The sequence below is a fragment of the Haemaphysalis longicornis genome, unplaced genomic scaffold (assembly GCF_048455015.1).
Source record: "Haemaphysalis longicornis isolate Haplotype H1 unplaced genomic scaffold, Haemaphysalis longicornis Haplotype H1 scaffold_6, whole genome shotgun sequence".
Taxonomy (NCBI): domain Eukaryota; kingdom Metazoa; phylum Arthropoda; class Arachnida; order Ixodida; family Ixodidae; genus Haemaphysalis; species Haemaphysalis longicornis.
In genome coordinates this window covers 211305850-211325902 of record NW_027526407.1, presented here as the reverse complement: position 1 = coordinate 211325902, position 20053 = coordinate 211305850, and the positions used below count along the sequence as shown (strand labels likewise).

The 20053-nt window shown below is 49.1% G+C and overlaps 3 protein-coding genes and 13 non-coding genes across 16 annotated transcripts in view; 15 read left to right on the top strand and 1 right to left on the bottom strand.

Moving 5' to 3' along the window:
* LOC144143466 (uncharacterized) overlaps positions 1–20053 on the bottom strand; it is a 338543-nt gene that overhangs the window by 221174 nt on the left and 97316 nt on the right. The window lies entirely within an intron of this gene.
* On the top strand, positions 5649–5763 carry Trnal-caa (transfer RNA leucine (anticodon CAA)). Its single transcript has 2 exons — positions 5649–5686; positions 5731–5763. It is a non-coding gene; the product is annotated as a tRNA-Leu (tRNA).
* Positions 5931–6045, top strand: Trnal-caa (transfer RNA leucine (anticodon CAA)). Its single transcript has 2 exons — positions 5931–5968; positions 6000–6045. It is a non-coding gene; the product is annotated as a tRNA-Leu (tRNA).
* Positions 6213–6327, top strand: Trnal-caa (transfer RNA leucine (anticodon CAA)). Its single transcript has 2 exons — positions 6213–6250; positions 6282–6327. It is a non-coding gene; the product is annotated as a tRNA-Leu (tRNA).
* On the top strand, positions 6495–6609 carry Trnal-caa (transfer RNA leucine (anticodon CAA)). Its single transcript has 2 exons — positions 6495–6532; positions 6564–6609. It is a non-coding gene; the product is annotated as a tRNA-Leu (tRNA).
* Positions 6777–6891, top strand: Trnal-caa (transfer RNA leucine (anticodon CAA)). The gene is made up of 2 exons: positions 6777–6814; positions 6846–6891. It is a non-coding gene; the product is annotated as a tRNA-Leu (tRNA).
* Trnal-caa (transfer RNA leucine (anticodon CAA)) lies at positions 7059–7173 on the top strand. The gene is made up of 2 exons: positions 7059–7096; positions 7128–7173. It is a non-coding gene; the product is annotated as a tRNA-Leu (tRNA).
* Positions 7341–7455, top strand: Trnal-caa (transfer RNA leucine (anticodon CAA)). The gene is made up of 2 exons: positions 7341–7378; positions 7410–7455. It is a non-coding gene; the product is annotated as a tRNA-Leu (tRNA).
* Positions 7823–8884, top strand: LOC144141705 (uncharacterized). Its single transcript, XM_077673218.1, has one exon. It carries the CDS (start codon positions 7919–7921, stop codon positions 8882–8884), a length of 966 nt encoding a protein of 321 aa, XP_077529344.1. The 5' UTR covers positions 7823–7918.
* Positions 9010–12574, top strand: LOC144141704 (uncharacterized). The gene is made up of 2 exons (XM_077673217.1): positions 9010–9027; positions 11379–12574. Exons 1-2 carry the CDS (start codon positions 9010–9012, stop codon positions 12492–12494), a joined length of 1134 nt encoding a protein of 377 aa, XP_077529343.1. The 3' UTR covers positions 12495–12574.
* On the top strand, positions 12865–12979 carry Trnal-caa (transfer RNA leucine (anticodon CAA)). The gene is made up of 2 exons: positions 12865–12902; positions 12934–12979. It is a non-coding gene; the product is annotated as a tRNA-Leu (tRNA).
* Positions 13147–13261, top strand: Trnal-caa (transfer RNA leucine (anticodon CAA)). The gene is made up of 2 exons: positions 13147–13184; positions 13216–13261. It is a non-coding gene; the product is annotated as a tRNA-Leu (tRNA).
* Trnal-caa (transfer RNA leucine (anticodon CAA)) lies at positions 18549–18663 on the top strand. The gene is made up of 2 exons: positions 18549–18586; positions 18618–18663. It is a non-coding gene; the product is annotated as a tRNA-Leu (tRNA).
* Trnal-caa (transfer RNA leucine (anticodon CAA)) lies at positions 18831–18945 on the top strand. Its single transcript has 2 exons — positions 18831–18868; positions 18900–18945. It is a non-coding gene; the product is annotated as a tRNA-Leu (tRNA).
* On the top strand, positions 19113–19227 carry Trnal-caa (transfer RNA leucine (anticodon CAA)). The gene is made up of 2 exons: positions 19113–19150; positions 19182–19227. It is a non-coding gene; the product is annotated as a tRNA-Leu (tRNA).
* Trnal-caa (transfer RNA leucine (anticodon CAA)) lies at positions 19395–19509 on the top strand. The gene is made up of 2 exons: positions 19395–19432; positions 19464–19509. It is a non-coding gene; the product is annotated as a tRNA-Leu (tRNA).

The window sequence follows — 20053 nt, the reverse complement described above, 5'->3', positions numbered from 1 at the left end:
ACGGCGCTTAGGGAATTTTAAAAGACAACGCCGGCCTATGATGGCACGGCAGCCTCATTGTTAGTTTTACCTCTGTACCTGAAGTGTTTTGTTGTACTGTCGAAGACCGGCAATAAAGAAAAAAAAACAGAATGGCCGAGTGGTCTAAGGCGCCAGACTCAAGGCTCTGCCTTTCCCTTCACAAGGTGCGGGATTTCTGGTCCACGAATGTGGGCGCGGGTTCGAATCCCACTTCTGACACTACTTTCTCATTTTCACTTCGGAGCTGCTAACTTATAGCCCCGTATGCTCCCCCACAATGCGTTCCCATGGGAGGAAACCGAGCCAATAAACGTAGGTGAAGCGCGCTTAAAACCGTTAAGCATTTTGCATTGATTTTTGCGCCTATTACCCCCGCTTAGACAACTGTCAGAATGGCCGAGTGGAGTGCCACTTCCGGCCACCTAGGTGAGCGGACGTGTGAACATGAGCTCTCCTTGAGCGGATACAGCATCCCGTCAGGGTTGCGGAAACAGGAATGCTGCTAACGAAGACCAGGAGTATCAAGTCATGCTGCCAAGTATCCCATCAGGTCGTTCGGTAAATAATACTGTGTTTTTGCACGCAGACCTCAGGGCCCGGCCTTATCGTGTAGAAGATTTCCGGGACACTTTGATTCATCTGAAGCTGCTCCCAGATGTGCTCGCGCTGGGGGCGTATCAGATGAATCACGTTTGGGCGATAACGTTCAGCAGCGCAGACGCAACAAGGAAAATGGTGCAAGCCAAGGAAGTCACCGTGAAAGGACACCGCTGCGTCGTTATCGACCCCAGCAACCAGGATGTGCGGTTTAAGTTGCATTGGCTGCTGTACAACGTCCCGGACGGCGATAGGCAGTGAAGACGGGGTTCCATTTGACCTTATCATGTTGCTTGGCCTGCACAGTATTTGGCGTTCGCGAATGGCCTGGCTCAATCGTGATGTAGACGCGCGACCGACGCGACAGATGTTTAGAGAAAGCGTCTCTCTGTTCGTGGAATGTCAAAAAGCAAAGAATACAGTACCTGAGTGGCTGTCAAGGGTTGAACCTCTTACGGCGCTTAGGGAATTTTAAAAGACAACGCCGGCCTATGATGGCACGGCAGCCTCATTGTTAGTTTTATCTCTGTACCTGAAGTGTTTTGTACCTGAAGGCCCTTGCCGCGTACGGTAAGGTTGTCAGCGTGACGAGGGACCGCTGGCGTGTTCACGGCGTCGTCGACAAAGGTTCGACGACTCGCTGGGTGACGCTTCAGCTCAAGCCAGGTGTCAAGGCCGACGACCTACCGCATCAGCTTCGCATCGCCGGTGACCAAGCCCTGCTTGTGGTGCCTGGACGGGCGCCCATGTGTCTCCGTTGCCACTGCTCCGGTCACGTACGACGTGAGTGCCGTGTGCCACGCCGTGGTGTTTGTCGTCGGCTTGGCCACGACGATACCCAGTGCGTGAAAACGTACGCGAATGTGGCAGGGCCCGTGACGAACGAGGAAGACTCCGAACTCGTCATGGACGAAGCGGAGGCGGAAGCTGCTGCGGGAGGTGGAGGGGAAACGCCGCCCACCGAACCACCTGTAACACAGGTGGACCCCGCAACGAAGGAACCGGCCCTGCAAGGCGCTCCTGGTCCTGAAGGTGTCACCGGAGAGCAAATCAATGACGGCGACCCAATGGACGAGTCGGGGACGCTGAAAATCAACTCACGCGGCGAGAGTGACAACGACGAAGACAAGTTGGAAGCAGTGGTTAAAAGACCGCGCAAGGAGGACAGCAGCAGCGGTGAGAAGCCTTCGGCTACCACGTCTGCGGAACCGGCAAGGGAAACGTTCGCGCGACGGTCTTCCTTCAAGCCGAAACCCAACGTAACAAAGGACCGTGCGGCGGCGGCAACACCCCCACATTAGCGGGCAACGGCTACGAGTGTTGTGTGTTGAGGCGCTCAACCATGTGAACGTGAACCACCTTCGACGAGGAAAGGCGAGCCCCGAACACGAAGTGCAACAAGTTGGTAAGGTCAAGCATGACTGCAAATATTACTCCGGTCATTACGCTAAGTGTTCTTGGGGAAAATGTGTCCAGTACCGGTACATATTATTGGTTGATAAAGTGTTTTGTGTGCCCCTAACCTATTGTCAATGGCCGATAAAAGTCATGCATTGTGTGTGGGCACGCTAAATGTTCGCGGGTTGTCGGCCAGGCGCAGACAGTACCAGCTTAGTCGACTGCTTCTCGACGAAGGTTTAGATTTGGTGGCCGTTCAGGAGACGAAAGTCGAGAGCCAAGAGCATACAGATCGGATGGTCCAGCCATTTACAACACGATACTACGTTTGTGTGAGCCACGCTATAGGTATGTCCGCTGGTTGCGTAATTTTTGTTAGAAACAGTCTAGGTATTGTGATAGAGGTGGTTGTAACGAGTGAGGTGGGACGGTTTGTTGTTGTTGATTTTTTGTACATTGAATGCCGTTGGCGTATTATTTGTGTTTATGCTCCTAATAAGGAAAATGATCGAAATGTTTTTTTTCAATCAGTAGAACCGTTTTTGAAGTGTGACAGACGTGTAATATTCTTGGGTGATTTTAACTGTGTGTGCTCTACTGAAGATCGTTCCAAGAATTCAGCCACGCGTGATAAGAGTGCTTTGTTGTTGTCCACAATGACTGGTACCCATTGCCTAGAGGATGTAGGACTCACACTCAGAAGCGGAGTTACCCCTCGCTACACGCATTTTCAGCGCGAGTGTCATGCCCGACTCGACCGGGCCTACGTGTCATTAAAGTTAGTTCCACTGATCAGCTCATATGAAGTAAAGCATGTGTCATTTAGTGACCATAGCTTAGTAATGTTCACTGTGGGAGTAAAGAAAAAAATGACCAATTTTAACTGGGACCTGTGGAAGTTCAATACAAAGCTGCTAAATTATGAGAAATTCGTGGAATGTGTAGAGGGACAGTTAGAACAACTATTGTCATGTCAAACGAACAGCTTCAGTGCGATGTGGGAAGAAGTAAAAAGTAATATAAAACTTATGGCAATAGAAAAAGGAAGCATGCTTCGCCATGACGAAAGGAAAAAATAAAACGAGCTGAAAGCACAACTCGTCTATCTCACAGAAATAGAAAGCACCCAGCCTGGTACGTTTTTAAATGAAATAAAAGACGTGAAAAACCAACTAGAAGTTATATACACGGAAAGGTATCGGGCCGCAATGATCCGTTCTAGAAGCGAAAAATTGTGGGCGGGCGAAGCACGAAATAAAAGGGCTCTCAGTGATGAAAAAAGATACGCAACAAAAAATGAGATTAAATGCATACAGTATAAGAACCAAGTAACGGATGACAAAAAAATAATTGAACAGGCTTTTATTGAACACTATCACGAATTGTTCGGTAAGAAAAGGCAAACAGAAGAAGGGTTTGCAAATAAATTTCTGATGCGCATGCCCAGATTAGAAGACGAAGTTAGGCAGAGCTTGGAGCAAGTTATAAGCGTGGAAGAGATAAAGGACGCAATCGATGCACTCGCCCCTGGAAAATCGCCCGGACCAGACGGTTTGGGGGCGGAATTTTATAAGGCCTTCAAGCACATGATAGCTCCAATCTTGCACGCCGTTATTGAGGAGTCGTATTCATTAAAGCGTGTGCCCCGGTCTTTCACAACAGCCAATATGGTTTTGATTCCAAAAACGGATGACCCAGAAAAACTCATATCGGTGGGGTCTTATCGTCCGATAAGCCTCACCAATGTAGATTACAAGATCTATATGAAGGTACTAGCAAAAAGAATGCAAACAACCATAAGAGAAGTAGTTGGCCCCCACCAGACGTGCGGTATTAAAGGACGGAATATTGCGACGAATGTGCACGTTGCGCGGAGTGTGCTAGAATGCTGCGACGCGTTTGAGAGCCGAGTAGCTATGATGCAGATAGATTTAGCTAAGGCATTCGACAGGGTATCGCATGAAATATTATTTGATGTGTTAAAGCACGTGAATGTCGGATGTGTTATTCTAGAAGGGGTAAAAATGGTGTATAACGAATGTACTACCCGCATTGTTATAAATAGGACTCTTGCGGAAAGCATACCTGTTCGATCGTCCGTAAGCCAGGGCTGCCCGTTAAGTCCGTTATTATTTGCAATTTATTTGGAGCCTTTCTGTTTAAGTGTCATTAACGATGAAAGTGTAAGGGGCTTTCAACTACATACCAAGGAAGTTAAAATTCTTGCATACGCAGACGACATAGCGGTGTTTTGCACAGACAGTGAAAGTGTATTGAACGTTGAGGAAAACGTCAGAAAGTACTGCACGCAGACTGGGAGTGCAATAAATTGGGAGAAGAGCGCTGGTTTCTGGCACGGTTGCTGGCAGAGCCCGCCCGAGTACTTTGCAAACATGCGGTGGACAACGCTGCCGACGGCGTACTTGGGAGTGCCACTGGAATGTTACAAAGAAAGTACGGAATATTGGGCAGGGGAAACGAAAAAAATGAACGAGAAGGTGCAGGTGTGGCAGGGACGAGATTTTTCCATGTTTGCGCGTGCGTTTGTTTGCAATGTGTTTTTAGTTGCTAAAGTTTGGTATGTGTTACAAGTGCTATTCATGTCTCGCGTCAGTGTTCAAAAAATACACAGAGTGTTCGCAACGTTTATTTGGGGATCTAGTTGGGAGCGAACCAGCCGAACCAACTTATTTCGATCTGTGCGGTGCGGAGGGCTTGGCCTTGCCCACCTATTTATTCGGCAACTCGTTTCACGCTTTATTTTCTTGCGTGATCAAAGTGACCCTTTCATGCGTACTGTTATACAGGTGCGTCTTCAAAGCCACCTGCCTGAATTCATTGTATCATCTACTCAGTGCATGGGATGGTCCGTAACAGGGTACTTGCGTGAAGTTATTTCGTCGTATCGTTTTTTAATACTTCGATTTTCGAGAGATTATCTGAGCACAATTACAAGAAAAAAGTTGTACAGTGATTTGGTGGACACATTGTTGCCTGTTCCCCTTTACCGTGCAAACTACATTGGCAAGGAAGGCCAGGATGTGTTGAAACGGGTGAAAAAATGCCAGTTAAACCATCAGTTAAGACTGTCTTTTTCAAGCTGCATACAAACACATTGTCAGTTAAAACGTGGTTGCATGAAAAGGGCCTTTTTGTTCCATGGAGCACGGACTGTCGCCTTTGCAAAACACCAGAAACCGTGGAACATGTATTCATTGATTGTTGGGACGCCGTGTTTCACTGGGATGTCTTGAAGAGAACCCTAAAGAAAGAACTGCCTATCAGTGCACACGGTATCCGCTACTTACCGGTTGATAACACAGAAATGCCAGTCGACCTGATAATGCTATTGAGCCTCCACGCAATGTGGAAAACGAGAACAGCGGTAGATAATGCAGATTTGCATGCACGCCCGGTACGGCAAAACTTCATTGAAAGTGTGTGTTATATACGTGATGTTTTTCAAGCCCAAAACGACCCCCCTGAGTGGACAAAAGTTCTGGATGAATTGGCGTGCCTAAAAAAATTCTAGGCACGACATTCCGGCCAGTGTGTGGCTGCTGTGTCTGGTGTGTCTGATGTGTATTTATATTTCGTTCTGGAAAATGAACAGGCAATAAAGAAAAAAAAAAGTCAGAATGGCCGAGTGGTCTAAGGCGCCATACTCAAGGCTCTGCCTTTCCCTTCACAAGGTGCGGGATTTCTGGTCCACGAATGTGGGCGTGGGTTCGAATCCCACTTCTGACACTACTTTTTCATTTTTACGTCGGAGCTGTTAACTAATAGCCCCATATGCTCCCCCACGATGCGTTCCCATGGTAGGAAACCGAGCCAAGAAACGTAGGTGAAGCGCGCTTAAAACCGTTAAGTATTTTGCATTGATTTTTGCCCCTATTACCCCCACTTAGACAACTGTCAGAATGGCCGAGTGGTCTAAGGCGCCAGACTCAAGGCTCTGCCTTTCCCTTCACAAGGTGCGGGATTTCTGGTCCACGAATGTGGGCGTGGGTTCGAATCCCACTTCTGACTCTACTTCTTCATTTTTACTTCGGAGCTGTTGACTTATAGCCCCATATGCTCCGCCACGAGGCGTTCCCATGGGAGGAAACCGAGCCAATAAGCGTTGCTGAAGCGCGCTTAAAACCGTTAAGTATTTTGCATTGATTTTTGCCCCTATTACCCCCACTTAGACAACTGTCAGAATGGCCGAGTGGTCTAAGGCGCCAGACTCAAGGCTCTGCCTTTCCCTTCACAAGGTGCGGGATTTCTGGTCCACGAATGTGGGCGTGGGTTCGAATCCCACTTCTGACTCTACTTTTTCATTTTTACTTCGGAGCTGTTGACTTATAGCCCCATATGCTCCGCCACGAGGCGTTCCCATGGGAGGAAACCGAGCCAATAAGCGTTGGTGAAGCGCGCTTAAAACCGTTAAGTATTTTGCATTGATTTTTGCCCCTATTACCCCCACTTAGACAACTGTCAGAATGGCCGAGTGGTCTAAGGCGCCAGACTCAAGGCTCTGCCTTTCCCTTCACAAGGTGCGGGATTTCTGGTCCACGAATGTGGGCGTGGGTTCGAATCCCACTTCTGACTCTACTTTTTCATTTTTACTTCGGAGCTGTTGACTTATAGCCCCATATGCTCCGCCACGAGGCGTTCCCATGGGAGGAAACCGAGCCAATAAGCGTTGGTGAAGCGCGCTTAAAACCGTTAAGTATTTTGCATTGATTTTTGCCCCTATTACCCCCACTTAGACAACTGTCAGAATGGCCGAGTGGTCTAAGGCGCCAGACTCAAGGCTCTGCCTTTCCCTTCACAAGGTGCGGGATTTCTGGTCCACGAATGTGGGCGTGGGTTCGAATCCCACTTCTGACTCTACTTTTTCATTTTTACTTCGGAGCTGTTGACTTATAGCCCCATATGCTCCGCCACGAGGCGTTCCCATGGGAGGAAACCGAGCCAAGAAACGTAGGTGAAGCGCGCTTAAAACCGTTAAGTATTTTGCATTGATTTTTGCGCCTAATACCCCCGCTTAGACAACTCTCAGAATGGCCGAGTGGTCTAAGGCGCCAGACTCAAGGCTCTGCCTTTCCCTTCACAAAGTGCGGGATTTCTGGTCCACGAATGTGGGCGTGGGTTCGAATCCCACTTCTGACTGTACTTTTTCATTTTTACTTCGGAGCTGTTGACTTATAGCCCCATATGCTCCGCCACGAGGCGTTCCCATGGGAGGAAACCGAGCCAATAAGCGTTGGTGAAGCGCGCTTAAAACCGTTAAGTATTTTGCATTGATTTTTGCCCCTATTACCCCCACTTAGACAACTGTCAGAATGGCCGAGTGGTCTAAGGCGCCAGACTCAAGGCTCTGCCTTTCCCTTCACAAGGTGCGGGATTTCTGGTCCACGAATGTGGGCGTGGGTTCGAATCCCACTTCTGACTCTACTTCTTCATTTTTACTTCGGAGCTGTTGACTTATAGCCCCATATGCTCCCCCACGAGGCGTTCCCATGGGAGGAAACCGAGCCAATAAGCGTTGGTGAAGCGCGCTTAAAACCGTTAAGTATTTTGAATTGATTTTTGCCCCTATTACCCCCACTTAGACAACTGTCAGAATGGCCGAGTGATTCCACTTCCGGCCACCGTAGCGGACGGACGTGTTATGTCGAGCTCCGGTAAAGGGGCGGTATTTGCGACCCAGCAGGGCCGCGGTAACAGGGTAACGGAAAATGCCAACCAGGATTATCAGGTTCTTTTGCCATCGCTGCCATCAGGTACGCCTGTTTTGAACACAATATTTCTACATGCCGACGTTAAAGCCAGGCCGTATAGGGTCGAACATTTCCGTGACGCGCTCATTCATTTGGGACTTTTCCAAGACGTTCTCGCCCTTGGGGCTTACCAAATGAACCACCTTTGGGCAGTAACTTTCAAGGACACTGAAGGAAAGAAGAAGATCATCTCTGCTGGCGAGTTCACCGTGAAGGATCATCGCTGCCTTGTGGTAGACCCGTGCAACCAGGAGACCCGCCTGAAGTTACACTGGGTGCTGCACAACATCCCCGACGACGAGGTGCGTGCGGCTTTGGCTCCCTATGGGAAGGTTACGGAGCTAACAAGGGAAAAGTGGCGAGCTCAGAACTGCTCCGAGAAACTGTCAACCACCCGCTCCATATCCCTGAAGCTCAAGGCGGGCCTCACTGTGGACGACCTACCGCACCAGCTGCGAGTGGGGCCAGACTTGGCGCTCGTGGCGGTGCCAGGGAGGGCGCCGCTTTGTTTGCGCTGCCGCGGCACCGGACATATCCGACAAGAATGTCGGGTCCCGCGTTGCGCGCAGTGCCGTCGGTTCGGTCATGAAGAGAACCAGTGCGTCAGGACTTACGCCACCGTTGCCGGCCCAACCCTGCGCGAGGATATCAGCGATCACATCATGGATGAAGCCGACGCCGAGGAAACGGCGGGAACGGGAGACAGCCGGGCTGCCGGTGAGGCAACGCCGGTAGTGGTCACGCCCACGGTCACGCCCACCAACCAGGCCAAAAGCGCAGAACAGAAAGTTGAAGGTGCTTCACCGGAGCAGCGAACGAGCGGAGATAAGCCACTGGACGACGTCATTCCTACTGCAGACAGCGCAACTGCGGTTTCGGTTCCCGTTAAACCGGCGGAGAGCATGGAGGTGGACAAATCCAACGGGGGTACAGCCACGGTCAAGAGGACACGGGAACCAAACTCCAAGGACGGACACAATGCCAGCGAGGCCAACGGGGAGGAGCCGCCCCCCAAGGCGGCCCCATCGCGGCGACCATCGTTCAAGCCAAAGCCCAACATACCCCCGGAGCGCACCCCAAGCATGATGCCGCCGACCTAGCGTCGAAGGCCGGATTCTGCTGGATGTCACACGACGAAGTTAAGTGCCATCTCACTTGTGCCAGTGTGTTGTGGAACGAGAGACGCTTTTGCCGGGAAACAAAAACTCCCTGGGGCCCTGTCAACATGGATTGCACTGAGACAGTGAGTTGGTCACAATATGTTATGAAGGGGTTGGCAAGGGGCATTGTAACCGTCAATCGTAAATGACACAAAACTTACAAAGAGCTCTTCGCATCGCCACGCTGAATGTGAGAGGCCTTTCGGCTAAACGACGGCAGTATCAACTAAGTCGGTTGTTTCTGGAAAATGATGTTGACATAGCAGCAATACAGGAAACAAAGATAGAAAGTCAAGAACAAACCGACCGTATGGTTCAACCTTTTGCTTCGAGGTATAATGTGGTAGTTAGTCATGCTGTGGGCACGTCTGGAGGATGTGCCATTTTCATACGCAATTCCCTGGGAATTGTAGAAGAGAATGTCATCGTGAGTGAAACGGGTCGGTTAGCCATTTGTGATTTTTCCTGTTTTGAAACTCGATGGAGGATTGTTTGTGTTTATGCGCCAAATAGAGATAACGAGCGCGCAGTCTTTTTTGAACAGATCGAAGGACACATGAAAACCGACAGATACATTATTCTGCTTGGGGATTTTAATTGCGTCTGTTATGCAGAAGATAGGTACAAAAACGTACCTGTACGAGAACGAAGTGCAAATACTTTGAGCCAAATAACACATAATTACCAGTTAGACGATGTTGGAAAGGCTTTATCGGACGGCAACTGCCCGCAGTTCACGCACTTTCAGCGTGATAGCCATGCTAGGTTAGACAGAATATACGTTTCGATGAAGCTTATTTCGACGTGCAATAGCTACGAAGTGAAGCCAGTATCGTTCAGTGACCATAGCTTAGTTTTATGTACGCTAGGAAAAAAGAAGACAAAAGCCCCCTTCAATTGGGATCTCTGGAAGTTCAACACCAAACTGCTTGATGACGAATGTTTTGTTAATAATGCAAAAGAATGCGTAGAAACACTGCTTACTTCTGACAATGAAAACGATATCGAAACGTGGGAACAGTTCAAGCAACAAATAAAAATGACTGCTATCGAAAGAGCATGCGCCTTACGGAGAGAAGAAAGAGCTAAAGAAAGGGAACTGATTGCTCAGCTCCAGTTTTTGTTAACAGTAGATAGCGCGCAACCAGGAACGTTCGCAAAACAAATAAAGGACGTGAAGGGTCAACTAGAGACGATGGATGAGCAGAGTTATAAAGGGGCAGTCGTACGCGCGCGCAATGAGCATTTGTGGTGCGGAGAAAAACCGAGTAAGCGTGCACTGGGAGACGAGAAAAGATATGCATCGAAGAACGAAATAAAACAAATTAGGTATGGCAATGCCGTCTCAGACGACGTGAAAGTAATAGAACGGGCATTTTTTGAATACTACAGCGAACTATTGGGACATAAAAGCCCTGCAGGGGTAGGGTACGACAGTGACTTCTTGGCACTTATGCCAAAGTTAGAGGAAGAAGTCAAAGTCAGTCTCGAAGCACCGATAACTGTAACAGAGATAGAAAATGCAATCGATGAACTTAGCGTGGGGAAGACCCCGGGGCCCGATGGTATTGGTGCAGCCTTCTACAAAACTTTTAAACGAGAAGTAGCAGAGGCCTTGCACAGGGTTATCACACAAGCGTATCAGTCAAAGCATGCCCCTCCTTCTTTCCGGCAAACACACATAGCTCTAATACCGAAAAGCGATGATCCTATTAAGCTAGAGAGTGTAACAGCTTATAGACCGATAAGCCTTGCAAACGTGGACTATAAGATTTTCATGAAGGTGCTGGCGCGCCGCCTACAAAGCGTAATAAAAGACATTGTAGGACCTCACCAAACATGTGGGATTAAAGGGCGTTCAATCACAACTAACATTCATGTGACCAGAAGCATTTTAGAGTACTGCGATATGTTTGGAGGCAGAGTTGCAATGCTGCAACTCGATTTTGAGAAGGCATACGATCGCGTTGCGCATGACATCCTGTACTCCATTCTTGATCATGTGAATGTAGGCTCAGTCATCCTAGAAGGTGTAAAGATGGTTTACAACGAGACGTACACGAACATCATCGTGAATAAGAACCTTACGCAAAGGATCCGTGTAAGTTCTTCGGTCAAACAAGGTTGTCCTTTGGCGCCGTTGTTGTATGCCATTTACCTGGAATCTTTCTGCCGAAAAGTAATAAGTAATGAAGCAATTCATGGTTTCCGGCTGATGTCATCGGAAGTTAAAATTCTATGTTATGCTGATGACATCGCCGTCTTATGCGAAAGTGAAGAGGGTATTGGTGAAGCTCTTCACGAAGCGACCCGGTTTTGCAAATTAACGGGTAGTGTAATCAATCTGGACAAATGCCTAGGATTTTGGCACGGGGAATGGGACAACCCACCAGCTTTGTACGGTAACGTACGCTGGACTGTCACCCCAACAAAGTACTTGGGTGTGCCGCTTCAACATTACCGGGACACCAATGAATACTGGAAAAAAGAAGTCGAGCAAGTACAGACGAAAACCGGGAAATGGGGGGGTAGAGATTTTTCAGTTTTCACCCGGTCCACAGTGTGCAACATTTTTCTGGTTGCCAAAATATGGTATGTTTTGCAGGCACTTTGTATGTCAAGAGTAAACATTCAAAAAATACACAGGGTATTTGCGACCTTTATTTGGGGGTCAAATTGGGAGCGAATGAGCCGTACCAATCTCTTTCGGTCGGTTCATAGAGGGGGTCTAGGTCTCGTGCACTTGTTTTTCAGACAAATTGTATCCAGGTTTATATTTTTGCGGGATCAAAATGATTTGTTCTTGCGCACTGTTGTGCAAGTGACGCTGTGTGATGCACTGCCTGATTTTGTTGTTTCGTCGAGCAATGTTCGTCGGCGGAGTCCTCGCGGTTATCTGCGGGAAGTTGCAGCAGCTTTTCAGTTTTTGAAGGTTCGCTTTTCCTTGCAGTATCTGAGTGTGATAACTAAAAAGCAACTCTATAAGGACCTGATTGAGGTGTGCCTACCTGTGCCGTTGTATCGTTCCTTGTATCAGTCAAAGCCAGGACAAGACGTTCTGAAAAGGGTAAAGAAAATGCCTCTCCGGGCTTCCACCAAGACTTTCTTTTTTCAACTCCACAGTGGCACATTACCAGTAAAACCCTGGCTTCAGGAAAAGGGTATGTTCATTCCAGGAACTGTAAACTGCAGGGTATGCCCAAGGGCAGAAACGATAGAACATATATTCCTGGAGTGCTCTGACGCGGTGTTTCATTGGGACATCTTGCAACGCACATTGAAAAAAGAATTGCCGGTCTCACCATACGGTATTCGTTTTCTCCCAGTAAGCGGTGAAAGCGGAGTCCCATATGACATGCTGATGTTGTTGAGCCTTCACAGTTTATGGAAACCAAGAATGGCTGATAGACATGCTGACGTGGATGCTCGATCTGCAAGAGACTATTTCATTGAAAGTGTTGTTCTGACCAGGGAAGTATACAAGGCACAAAGTGAGCCACCAGACTGGCTGCCTGTAATGGATGAATTGGTGTCATTGAAAAGATTTTAACCAAAGTGTGACCTCCGAGTGGAGGAGGTTCATTTTACTCAATGGTTGTATTCTGTTGTAATGCCAAGAAGGTAATAAAGAAAAAAAAAACAGAATGGCCTAGTGGTCTAAGGCGCCAGACTCAAGGCTCTGCCTTTCCCTTCACAAGGTGCGGGATTTCTGGTCCACGAATGTGGGCGTGGGTTCGAATCCCACTTCTGACTCTACTTTTTCATTTTTACTTCGGAGCTGTTGACTTATAGCCCCATATGCTCCGCCACGAGGCGTTCCCATGGGAGGAAACCGAGCCAATAAGCGTTGGTGAAGCGCGCTTAAAACCGTTAAGTATTTTGCATTGATTTTTGCCCCTATTACCCCCACTTAGACAACTGTCAGAATGGCCGAGTGGTCTAAGGCGCCAGACTCAAGGCTCTGCCTTTCCCTTCACAAGGTGCGGGATTTCTGGTCCACGAATGTGGGCGTGGGTTCGAATCCCACTTCTGACTCTACTTTTTCATTTTTACTTCGGAGCTGTTGACTTATAGCCCCATATGCTCCGCCACGAGGCGTTCCCATGGGAGGAAACCGAGCCAATAAGCGTTGGTGAAGCGCGCTTAAAACCGTTAAGTATTTTGCATTGATTTTTGCCCCTATTACCCGCGCTTACACAACTGTCAGAATGGCCGAGTGGTCTAAGGCGCCAGACGCAAGGCTCTGCCTTTCCCTTCACAAGGTGCGGGATTTCTGGTCCACGAATGTAGGCGTGGGTTCAAATCCCACTTCTGACACTACTTTTTTTCATTTTTACGTCGGAGCTGTTAACTTATAGCCCCGTATGCTCCCCCACGATGTGTTCCCATGGGAGGAAACCGAGCCAATAAGCGTAGGTAAAGCGCGCTTAAAACCGTTAAGCATTTTGCATTGATTTTTGCGCCTATTACCCCCGCTTACACAACTGTCAGAATGGCCGAGTCATTCTACTTCCGGCCACCAAAGCGTGCGGACGCAGAATCATGAGCTCCAGCGGAGCGGCGATAGCGGCTCAGCCGAGCCGCGGAAACAGGCCAACGGGAAGCGATAACGAGGAGTACCAGATTATACTGCCGCAACTGCCTACGGTGTTTTTTAACGGCGACGTGAAGGCCAGGCCTTTTAAGGTCGAAGATTTTCGGGATGCGCTCGCACGGACTGGTCTGCTCCCCGAGGTTGTCGCCATGGGGGCATACCAGATAAACCATGTGTGGGCAGTAACGTTCAGCAGCGCCGAAGCAACGAAGAAGATGCTCGCGGTCACGGAACTTCAAGTAAACGGCCGGCGCTGCGTCGTCATCGACCCGCAAGATCAACAGGTCAGACTGAAGCTGCACTGGCTGCTTCATGGCGTCGCCGACGACGACATCCGGGCTGCCTTTGCGTCGTACGGCAAAGTGACCGAGGTGAACCGGGAGCGGTGGCGCGTCCAGGGCGTCACCGACAAGGGTTCTACGACGAGGACGGTGCTGCTCAAGTTGAAAAGAGGCCTCAAGGTTGACAACCTGCCTCACCAGATAAAGGTTGCAGGGGAGCTCGCCCTCGTCGTGGCACCGGGACGCCCCATGCAGTGCCTTCGCTGCAACGGCCATGTGCTGCAGGGCCATGTGCGGCGGGACTGCAAGGTGCCCCGTTGTTCCAAGTGTCGGCGGTTTGGTCACGTCGAGACGCAGTGCGTGCCCTCGTACGCGTCAGTGACGGGACCCGCTGACAGCGAGGGTGCTACCGACCACCTTATGGATGCCATCGAGGCAGAGGAAGCAGCCGAAGGCGCTGGTGGTGGCGAGCCCTCCGAAAATACCACCGTGACCCCAAGGGAAGCCTGCCTCACCCAGGAAGTGAAAACCCCCGAGGCCACCCCAGCAACAACGGCACCACCAGAGGAGGACTTGGGTGAACGTGACCAAAAGTGCTCGACACCCGAGCCCCCCGCTGCACTGGTGGGGCAACACCCAGAGAAGATGGACACCGACGGAGCAGCGGCTTCGGCAGGGTCAGCCAAACGCCCCCACGTTGACGCTGCTGACGAGAACGACAATGTGGGTAAGAAGAACAGCGAGGAGCCGCCGGCGAAAACAACGCAGATACGGCGCCCGGCGTTCAGACCCAAGCCCACCATACCGCCCGAAAGGAAACCCCTGGAAACGCCCCCCCAACAGCTCAACGCAAGGGACAGCGCAGCAGCGGGCGGGAGCGCGTAGCCAGCTCAAGACGCGAAAGGTCAGCGCCATGCTCTCCGCCTCTCATTGAACGAAACTGTCTGACGACCTCGCCCTTAACGTAGCTACACTCAACGTCAGGGGATTGGCTGGGAAAAGAAAACAGAGCCAAGTGTACCGACTGTTAACCGAACATGACGTTGACGTGTTAGCGGTTCAGGAAACCAAGTTGCAGGGGGAGGCAGAGACTGAGAGCATGGTGCGGCGTTTCACGTCGAGGTACTTCGCATGTGTTAGTCACGCAGTCGGCACTTCAGTTGGTTGCGTGCTTTTTGTGCGAAAGCTACCTAGCTTAGCTGTCCAAACTGTTACGTCGTGTTTGTCGGGGCGATTAGTGGTGTGTGATTACTCTTTACGCAGTGTCGAATGGCGCGTTTTGTGCATTTATGCCCCCAATTCTGGAGACGAGCGTGCTGACTTTTTTAATAGTATCAGACAGCACCTCACCACTGATCGGCAAATAATACTATTAGGGGATTTCAATTGCGTGTTAACGGCACGCGACAAGGCAAGTAAAAGGCCGTTCAAGGACGTCAGCACTGATTTGTTGTCTGAGCATATTGTGGAATTCGGTCTGGAGGATGTTGCCGAATGTTTGGAGGGCGCAAGAAGTGTGCAATACACGCACTTTCAAGGCGCTAGCCACGCCCGACTGGACCGGATTTACGTATCCTTGGAAACGGTCGCAATGTGCAGCATCTACAGTGTTTTGCCATTGTCTTTCAGCGATCATTGTCTGGTCGCGTGCAGAATAGGGCACAAAAAACGGCGGAACAATTTTATATGGGAATTATGGAAGTTAAATGAAAAGATCTTAAAAGACGAAAATTTCAGCAACATAGTAAAGGACCAAATTAGCAAAATTGAACAGGCCAGCCAAAATAATATCTTGGAAATGTGGGAACTAACAAAAGAAGCGTCAAAAATTATAGCGATTGAACGGGCCAGCTGCATAAGGTTCGAACAAAATGAAAAGGAAACGTTGCTCCGAGAATTGCTAAAACCACTGACAGAGCAAGAGGGCAAACAGCCGGGCATGTACAAAGACGACATCAGGCAAACAAAACAAAAGCTAGAAATAACCGACGAAGAGCGCTATCACGGAGCGCTTGTACGAGCAAGAGCGGTCCAGGCGATAGCGGGGGAAAGACCTACAAAGCGGGCCTTGGGGCTCGAGAAAGCGCATGCTCGTCGTAATCATATAACCGAGATTGAATGGAACTGCGAAACTTCAGGGGAGAGCAAGCACATCGAGCGTGCCTTTTTTGAGCACTATCAGACGCTTTTTGCCTTTCGCTCTGCCGATGTTGAAAGCTTCAAGAAAGAATTCCTCAGCAACATGCCTAAGCTTGACGACGAAACGAAGGAGTGGCTACAACAACCAATAGCATTGAAGGAAGTTGAAGACGCCATTGACAATTTAAACCCAGGCAAATCGCCAGGCCCTGATGGTTTGACTGCAGCGTTTTACAAAGAATTTAAGAGTGAAATAGCACCGGTATTAGCGTTGGTTTTTAATGAATCGTTTAAGCTGAAATCACTGCCACCTTCTTACGGAACTGCTCACACTGTGTTAATTCCCAAAACAGAAGATGTTGAAAAACTTAAGCAGATTACGTCATATAGGCCCATTTCACTTACGAATGTGGACTATAAAATATTTATGAAGGTAATAGCAAGTAGGCTCCAGGGAGTGATTCATAAAATAGTCGGCCCTCATCAGACTTGCGGCATACGGGGAAGATCTATTGGCACCAATATACATAAGGCAAGGTGTGTGCTTGAGTGTTCCGATGCCATGCATGTAGGAGTCGCTGTGCTTCAGCTAGACCTTGAAAAGGCTTTTGATTGTGTATCACACCAAGTATTGTTCTCTATTTTGGATTATATCAACGTCGGTTCAGTTATCAAAGAAGGGGTAGCATTGGCGTACCGGAATTGCACCACGCGGTTAGTTGTGAACAAAGCATTGGGAGCGCCCATTAACGTGCAAAGCTCTGTACGCCAGGGCTGCCCCCTCAGTCCACTTTTGTTCTGCATTCATATTCAAACATTGTGTTTACGTATCCTCACAGACGTCGAAATTCGAGGGTTCCGAGCGCATGAGGCCGAGGTAAAAGTATTGGCTTATGCAGACGATATTGCGGTATTCTGTGAGAACAAAGACAGTATCAGTAAAGTAGTGGAGATAACAAAACAGTTTAGTACAATGACAGGGAGCCTTGTAAATTGGGGAAAGTGCCTGGGGTTCTGGCATGGAGAATGGCAATCAACCCCTGACACTTTCGCCAACGTAAGCTGGGTAACAACACCCGTAAAGTACCTGGGAGCCCCGCTACAGTTTTATAAAGATAGTGAGCCGTATTGGCACGAACTAGCACAGGAGACTCGAGCAAAGGCAGACAAGTGGAGGGGGGCGTATTTGTCAACCTTTGCTAGGGCAACAGTGTGCAACCTGTTTTTCGTTAGTAAACTGTGGTACGTGATGCAAGTGCTGCACTGTTCACGTACAAATGTGCAAAAGCTGCATCGGGTACTTGCTGTTTTCGTGTGGGCCTCGAATTGGGAGAGGTGCAGCCGCACCAACCTGTTCAGCGAATCAAAGATGGGGGTCTGGGATTGGCGCACTTATTTGTGCGACAGCTTGTAAATAAATTTCTGTTTGTAAGGGATGTAAGGGACCCCTTTCTGAGGACAGTATGTCAGGTAAGGTTGGGCAGGCTTCTGCCTGACTTTGTTGTAACCACTGGGCATATGCATGGAGGCATTTTTGGTTTTTTCAAAGAAGTCGTTGGAAGTGTAAATTTTTTGAACGCGCGGTTTTCAAAAGAATACTTAAGTACGGTAAAAAGGAAAAACCTGTATAACGATATTGTGGATACCGTGTTCCCTGTGCCAATGTACAGAGCTATGTACTCTGGAGGCCCAGGCCAGGACGTTCTTAAGAGGGTGAAAAGGATGCAAATTCAGCCAGGGGTCAAGTCCTTTTTCTTTAGGCTGCATACAGGTACATTATTAGTACGAACATATATGGAACAGAGGGGGCTATTTGTACCATGGGGGACAGACTGTTTTAGATGTAAATTACCAGAGACAATCGACCACGTGTTTTTGCATTGTTGTGAGGGGGTGTATTTATGGGATGTTCTACAAAGGACATTACGAAAAGACTTTCCGTTAAACCCTCACGGTATACGATTTCTTGCAGTGGACAATGAGGATGGAGTGCCTTATGATTAAGTAATGGTACTGGGCCTCCATAGCATATGGCGCTCGCGCACAGCAAGACTGTATAATGATGTCGATGCCCGTTTTGCACTACAGTATTTCAAAGAGAGTGTTGGTCGCTTTGTCGAAATTATTAAGTCTCGGGAGTTATTCCCGGTTTCGCTGCCAGAAATGGAGCAGCTGACAAAGATGAGGCTTTTTTAATGACAACGCCAGCCCGTTATTCGCTGGCAGCCCCATTTCTCCTGAGTTGAGTGTTTTATTGTGATGATCTGTAATGTTTTGTGTTGTCAAAACCAGGCAATAAAGAAAAAAAAACAAAATGGCCGAGTGGTCTAAGGCGCCAGACTCAAGGCTCTGCCTTTCCCTTCACAAGGTGCGGGATTTCTGGTCCACGAATGTGGGCGTGGGTTCGAATCCCACTTCTGACACTACTTTTTCATTTTTACGTCGGAGCTGTTAACTTATAGCCCCATATGCTCCCCCACAATGCGTTCCCATGGGAGGAAACCGAGCCAAGAAACGTAGGTGAAGCGCGCTTAAAACCGTTAAGCATTTTGCATTGATTTTTTCGCCTATTACCCCCGCTTAGACAACTGTCAGAATGGCCGAGTGGTCTAAGGCGCCAGACTCAAGGCTCTGCCTTTCCCTTCACAAGGTGCGGGATTTCTGGTCCACGAATGTGGGCGTGGGTTCGAATCCCACTTCTGACACTACTTTTTCATTTTTACGTCGGAGCTGTTAACTTATAGCCCCGTATGCTCCCCCACAATGCGTTCCCATGGGAGGAAACCGAGCCAATAAGCGTAGGTGAAGCGCGCTTAAAACCGTTAAGCATTTTGCATTGATTTTTTCGCCTATTACCCCCGCTTAGACAACTGTCAGAATGGCCGAGTGGTCTAAGGCGCCAGACTCAAGGCTCTGCCTTTCCCTTCACAAGGTGCGGGATTTCTGGTCCACGAATGTGGGCGTGGGTTCGAATCCCACTTCTGACACTACTTTTTCATTTTTACGTCGGAGCTGTTAACTTATAGCCCCGTATGCTCCCCCACAATGCGTTCCCATGGGAGGAAACCGAGCCAATAAGCGTAGGTGAAGCGCGCTTAAAACCGTTAAGCATTTTGCATTGATTTTTTCGCCTATTACCCACGCTTAGACAACTGTCAGAATGGCCGAGTGGTCTAAGGCGCCAGACTCAAGGCTCTGCCTTTCCCTTCACAAGGTGCGGGATTTCTGGTCCACGAATGTGGGCGTGGGTTCGAATCCCACTTCTGACACTACTTTTTCATTTTTACGTCGGAGCTGTTAACTTATAGCCCCGTATGCTCCCCCACAATGCGTTCCCATGGGAGGAAACCGAGCCAATAAGCGTAGGTGAAGCGCGCTTAAAACCGTTAAGCATTTTGCATTGATTTTTTCGCCTATTACCCCCGCTTAGACAACTGTCAGAATGGCCGAGTGGTCTAAGGCGCCAGACTCAAGGCTCTGCCTTTCCCTTCACAGGGTGCGGGATTTCTGGTCCACGAATGTGGGAGTGGGTTCGAATCCCACTTCTGACACTACTTTTTCATTTTTACGTCGGAGCTGTTAACTTATAGCCCCGTATGCTCCCCCACAATGCGTTCCCATGGGAGGAAACCGAGCCAATAAGCGTAGGTGAAGCGCGCTTAAAACCGTTAAGCATTTTGCATTGATTTTTTCGCCTATTACCCCCGCTTAGACAACTGTCAGAATGGCCGAGTGGAATTCTGCTTCCGGCCGCGCTAGTGTGCGGACGCGGGATGATTGGCTCCTCAGGAGCGGTGAATGCGGCCATGTCTGGCCGCGGAAACAGGTTTTTTGGACAGGAATCGGAAGATTACCCTGTGAGTTTGCCAATGCTGCCAACAGGTTGGTGTGTTTTAAACACAATTTTTCTACATGCGGACGTTCGTGCGAGGCCTTATCGCGTCGAAGATTTCAGGGACACTTTGGCTCGTTTGGAACTGCTCCCCGAGGTGCTTGCCTTGGGGGCGTATCAAATGAACCACGTATGGGCCCTGACATTCAGGGACGAAGGCGGCGTAAAGCGCATGCTCGCGGCCACCGACGTGAAGGTGAAGG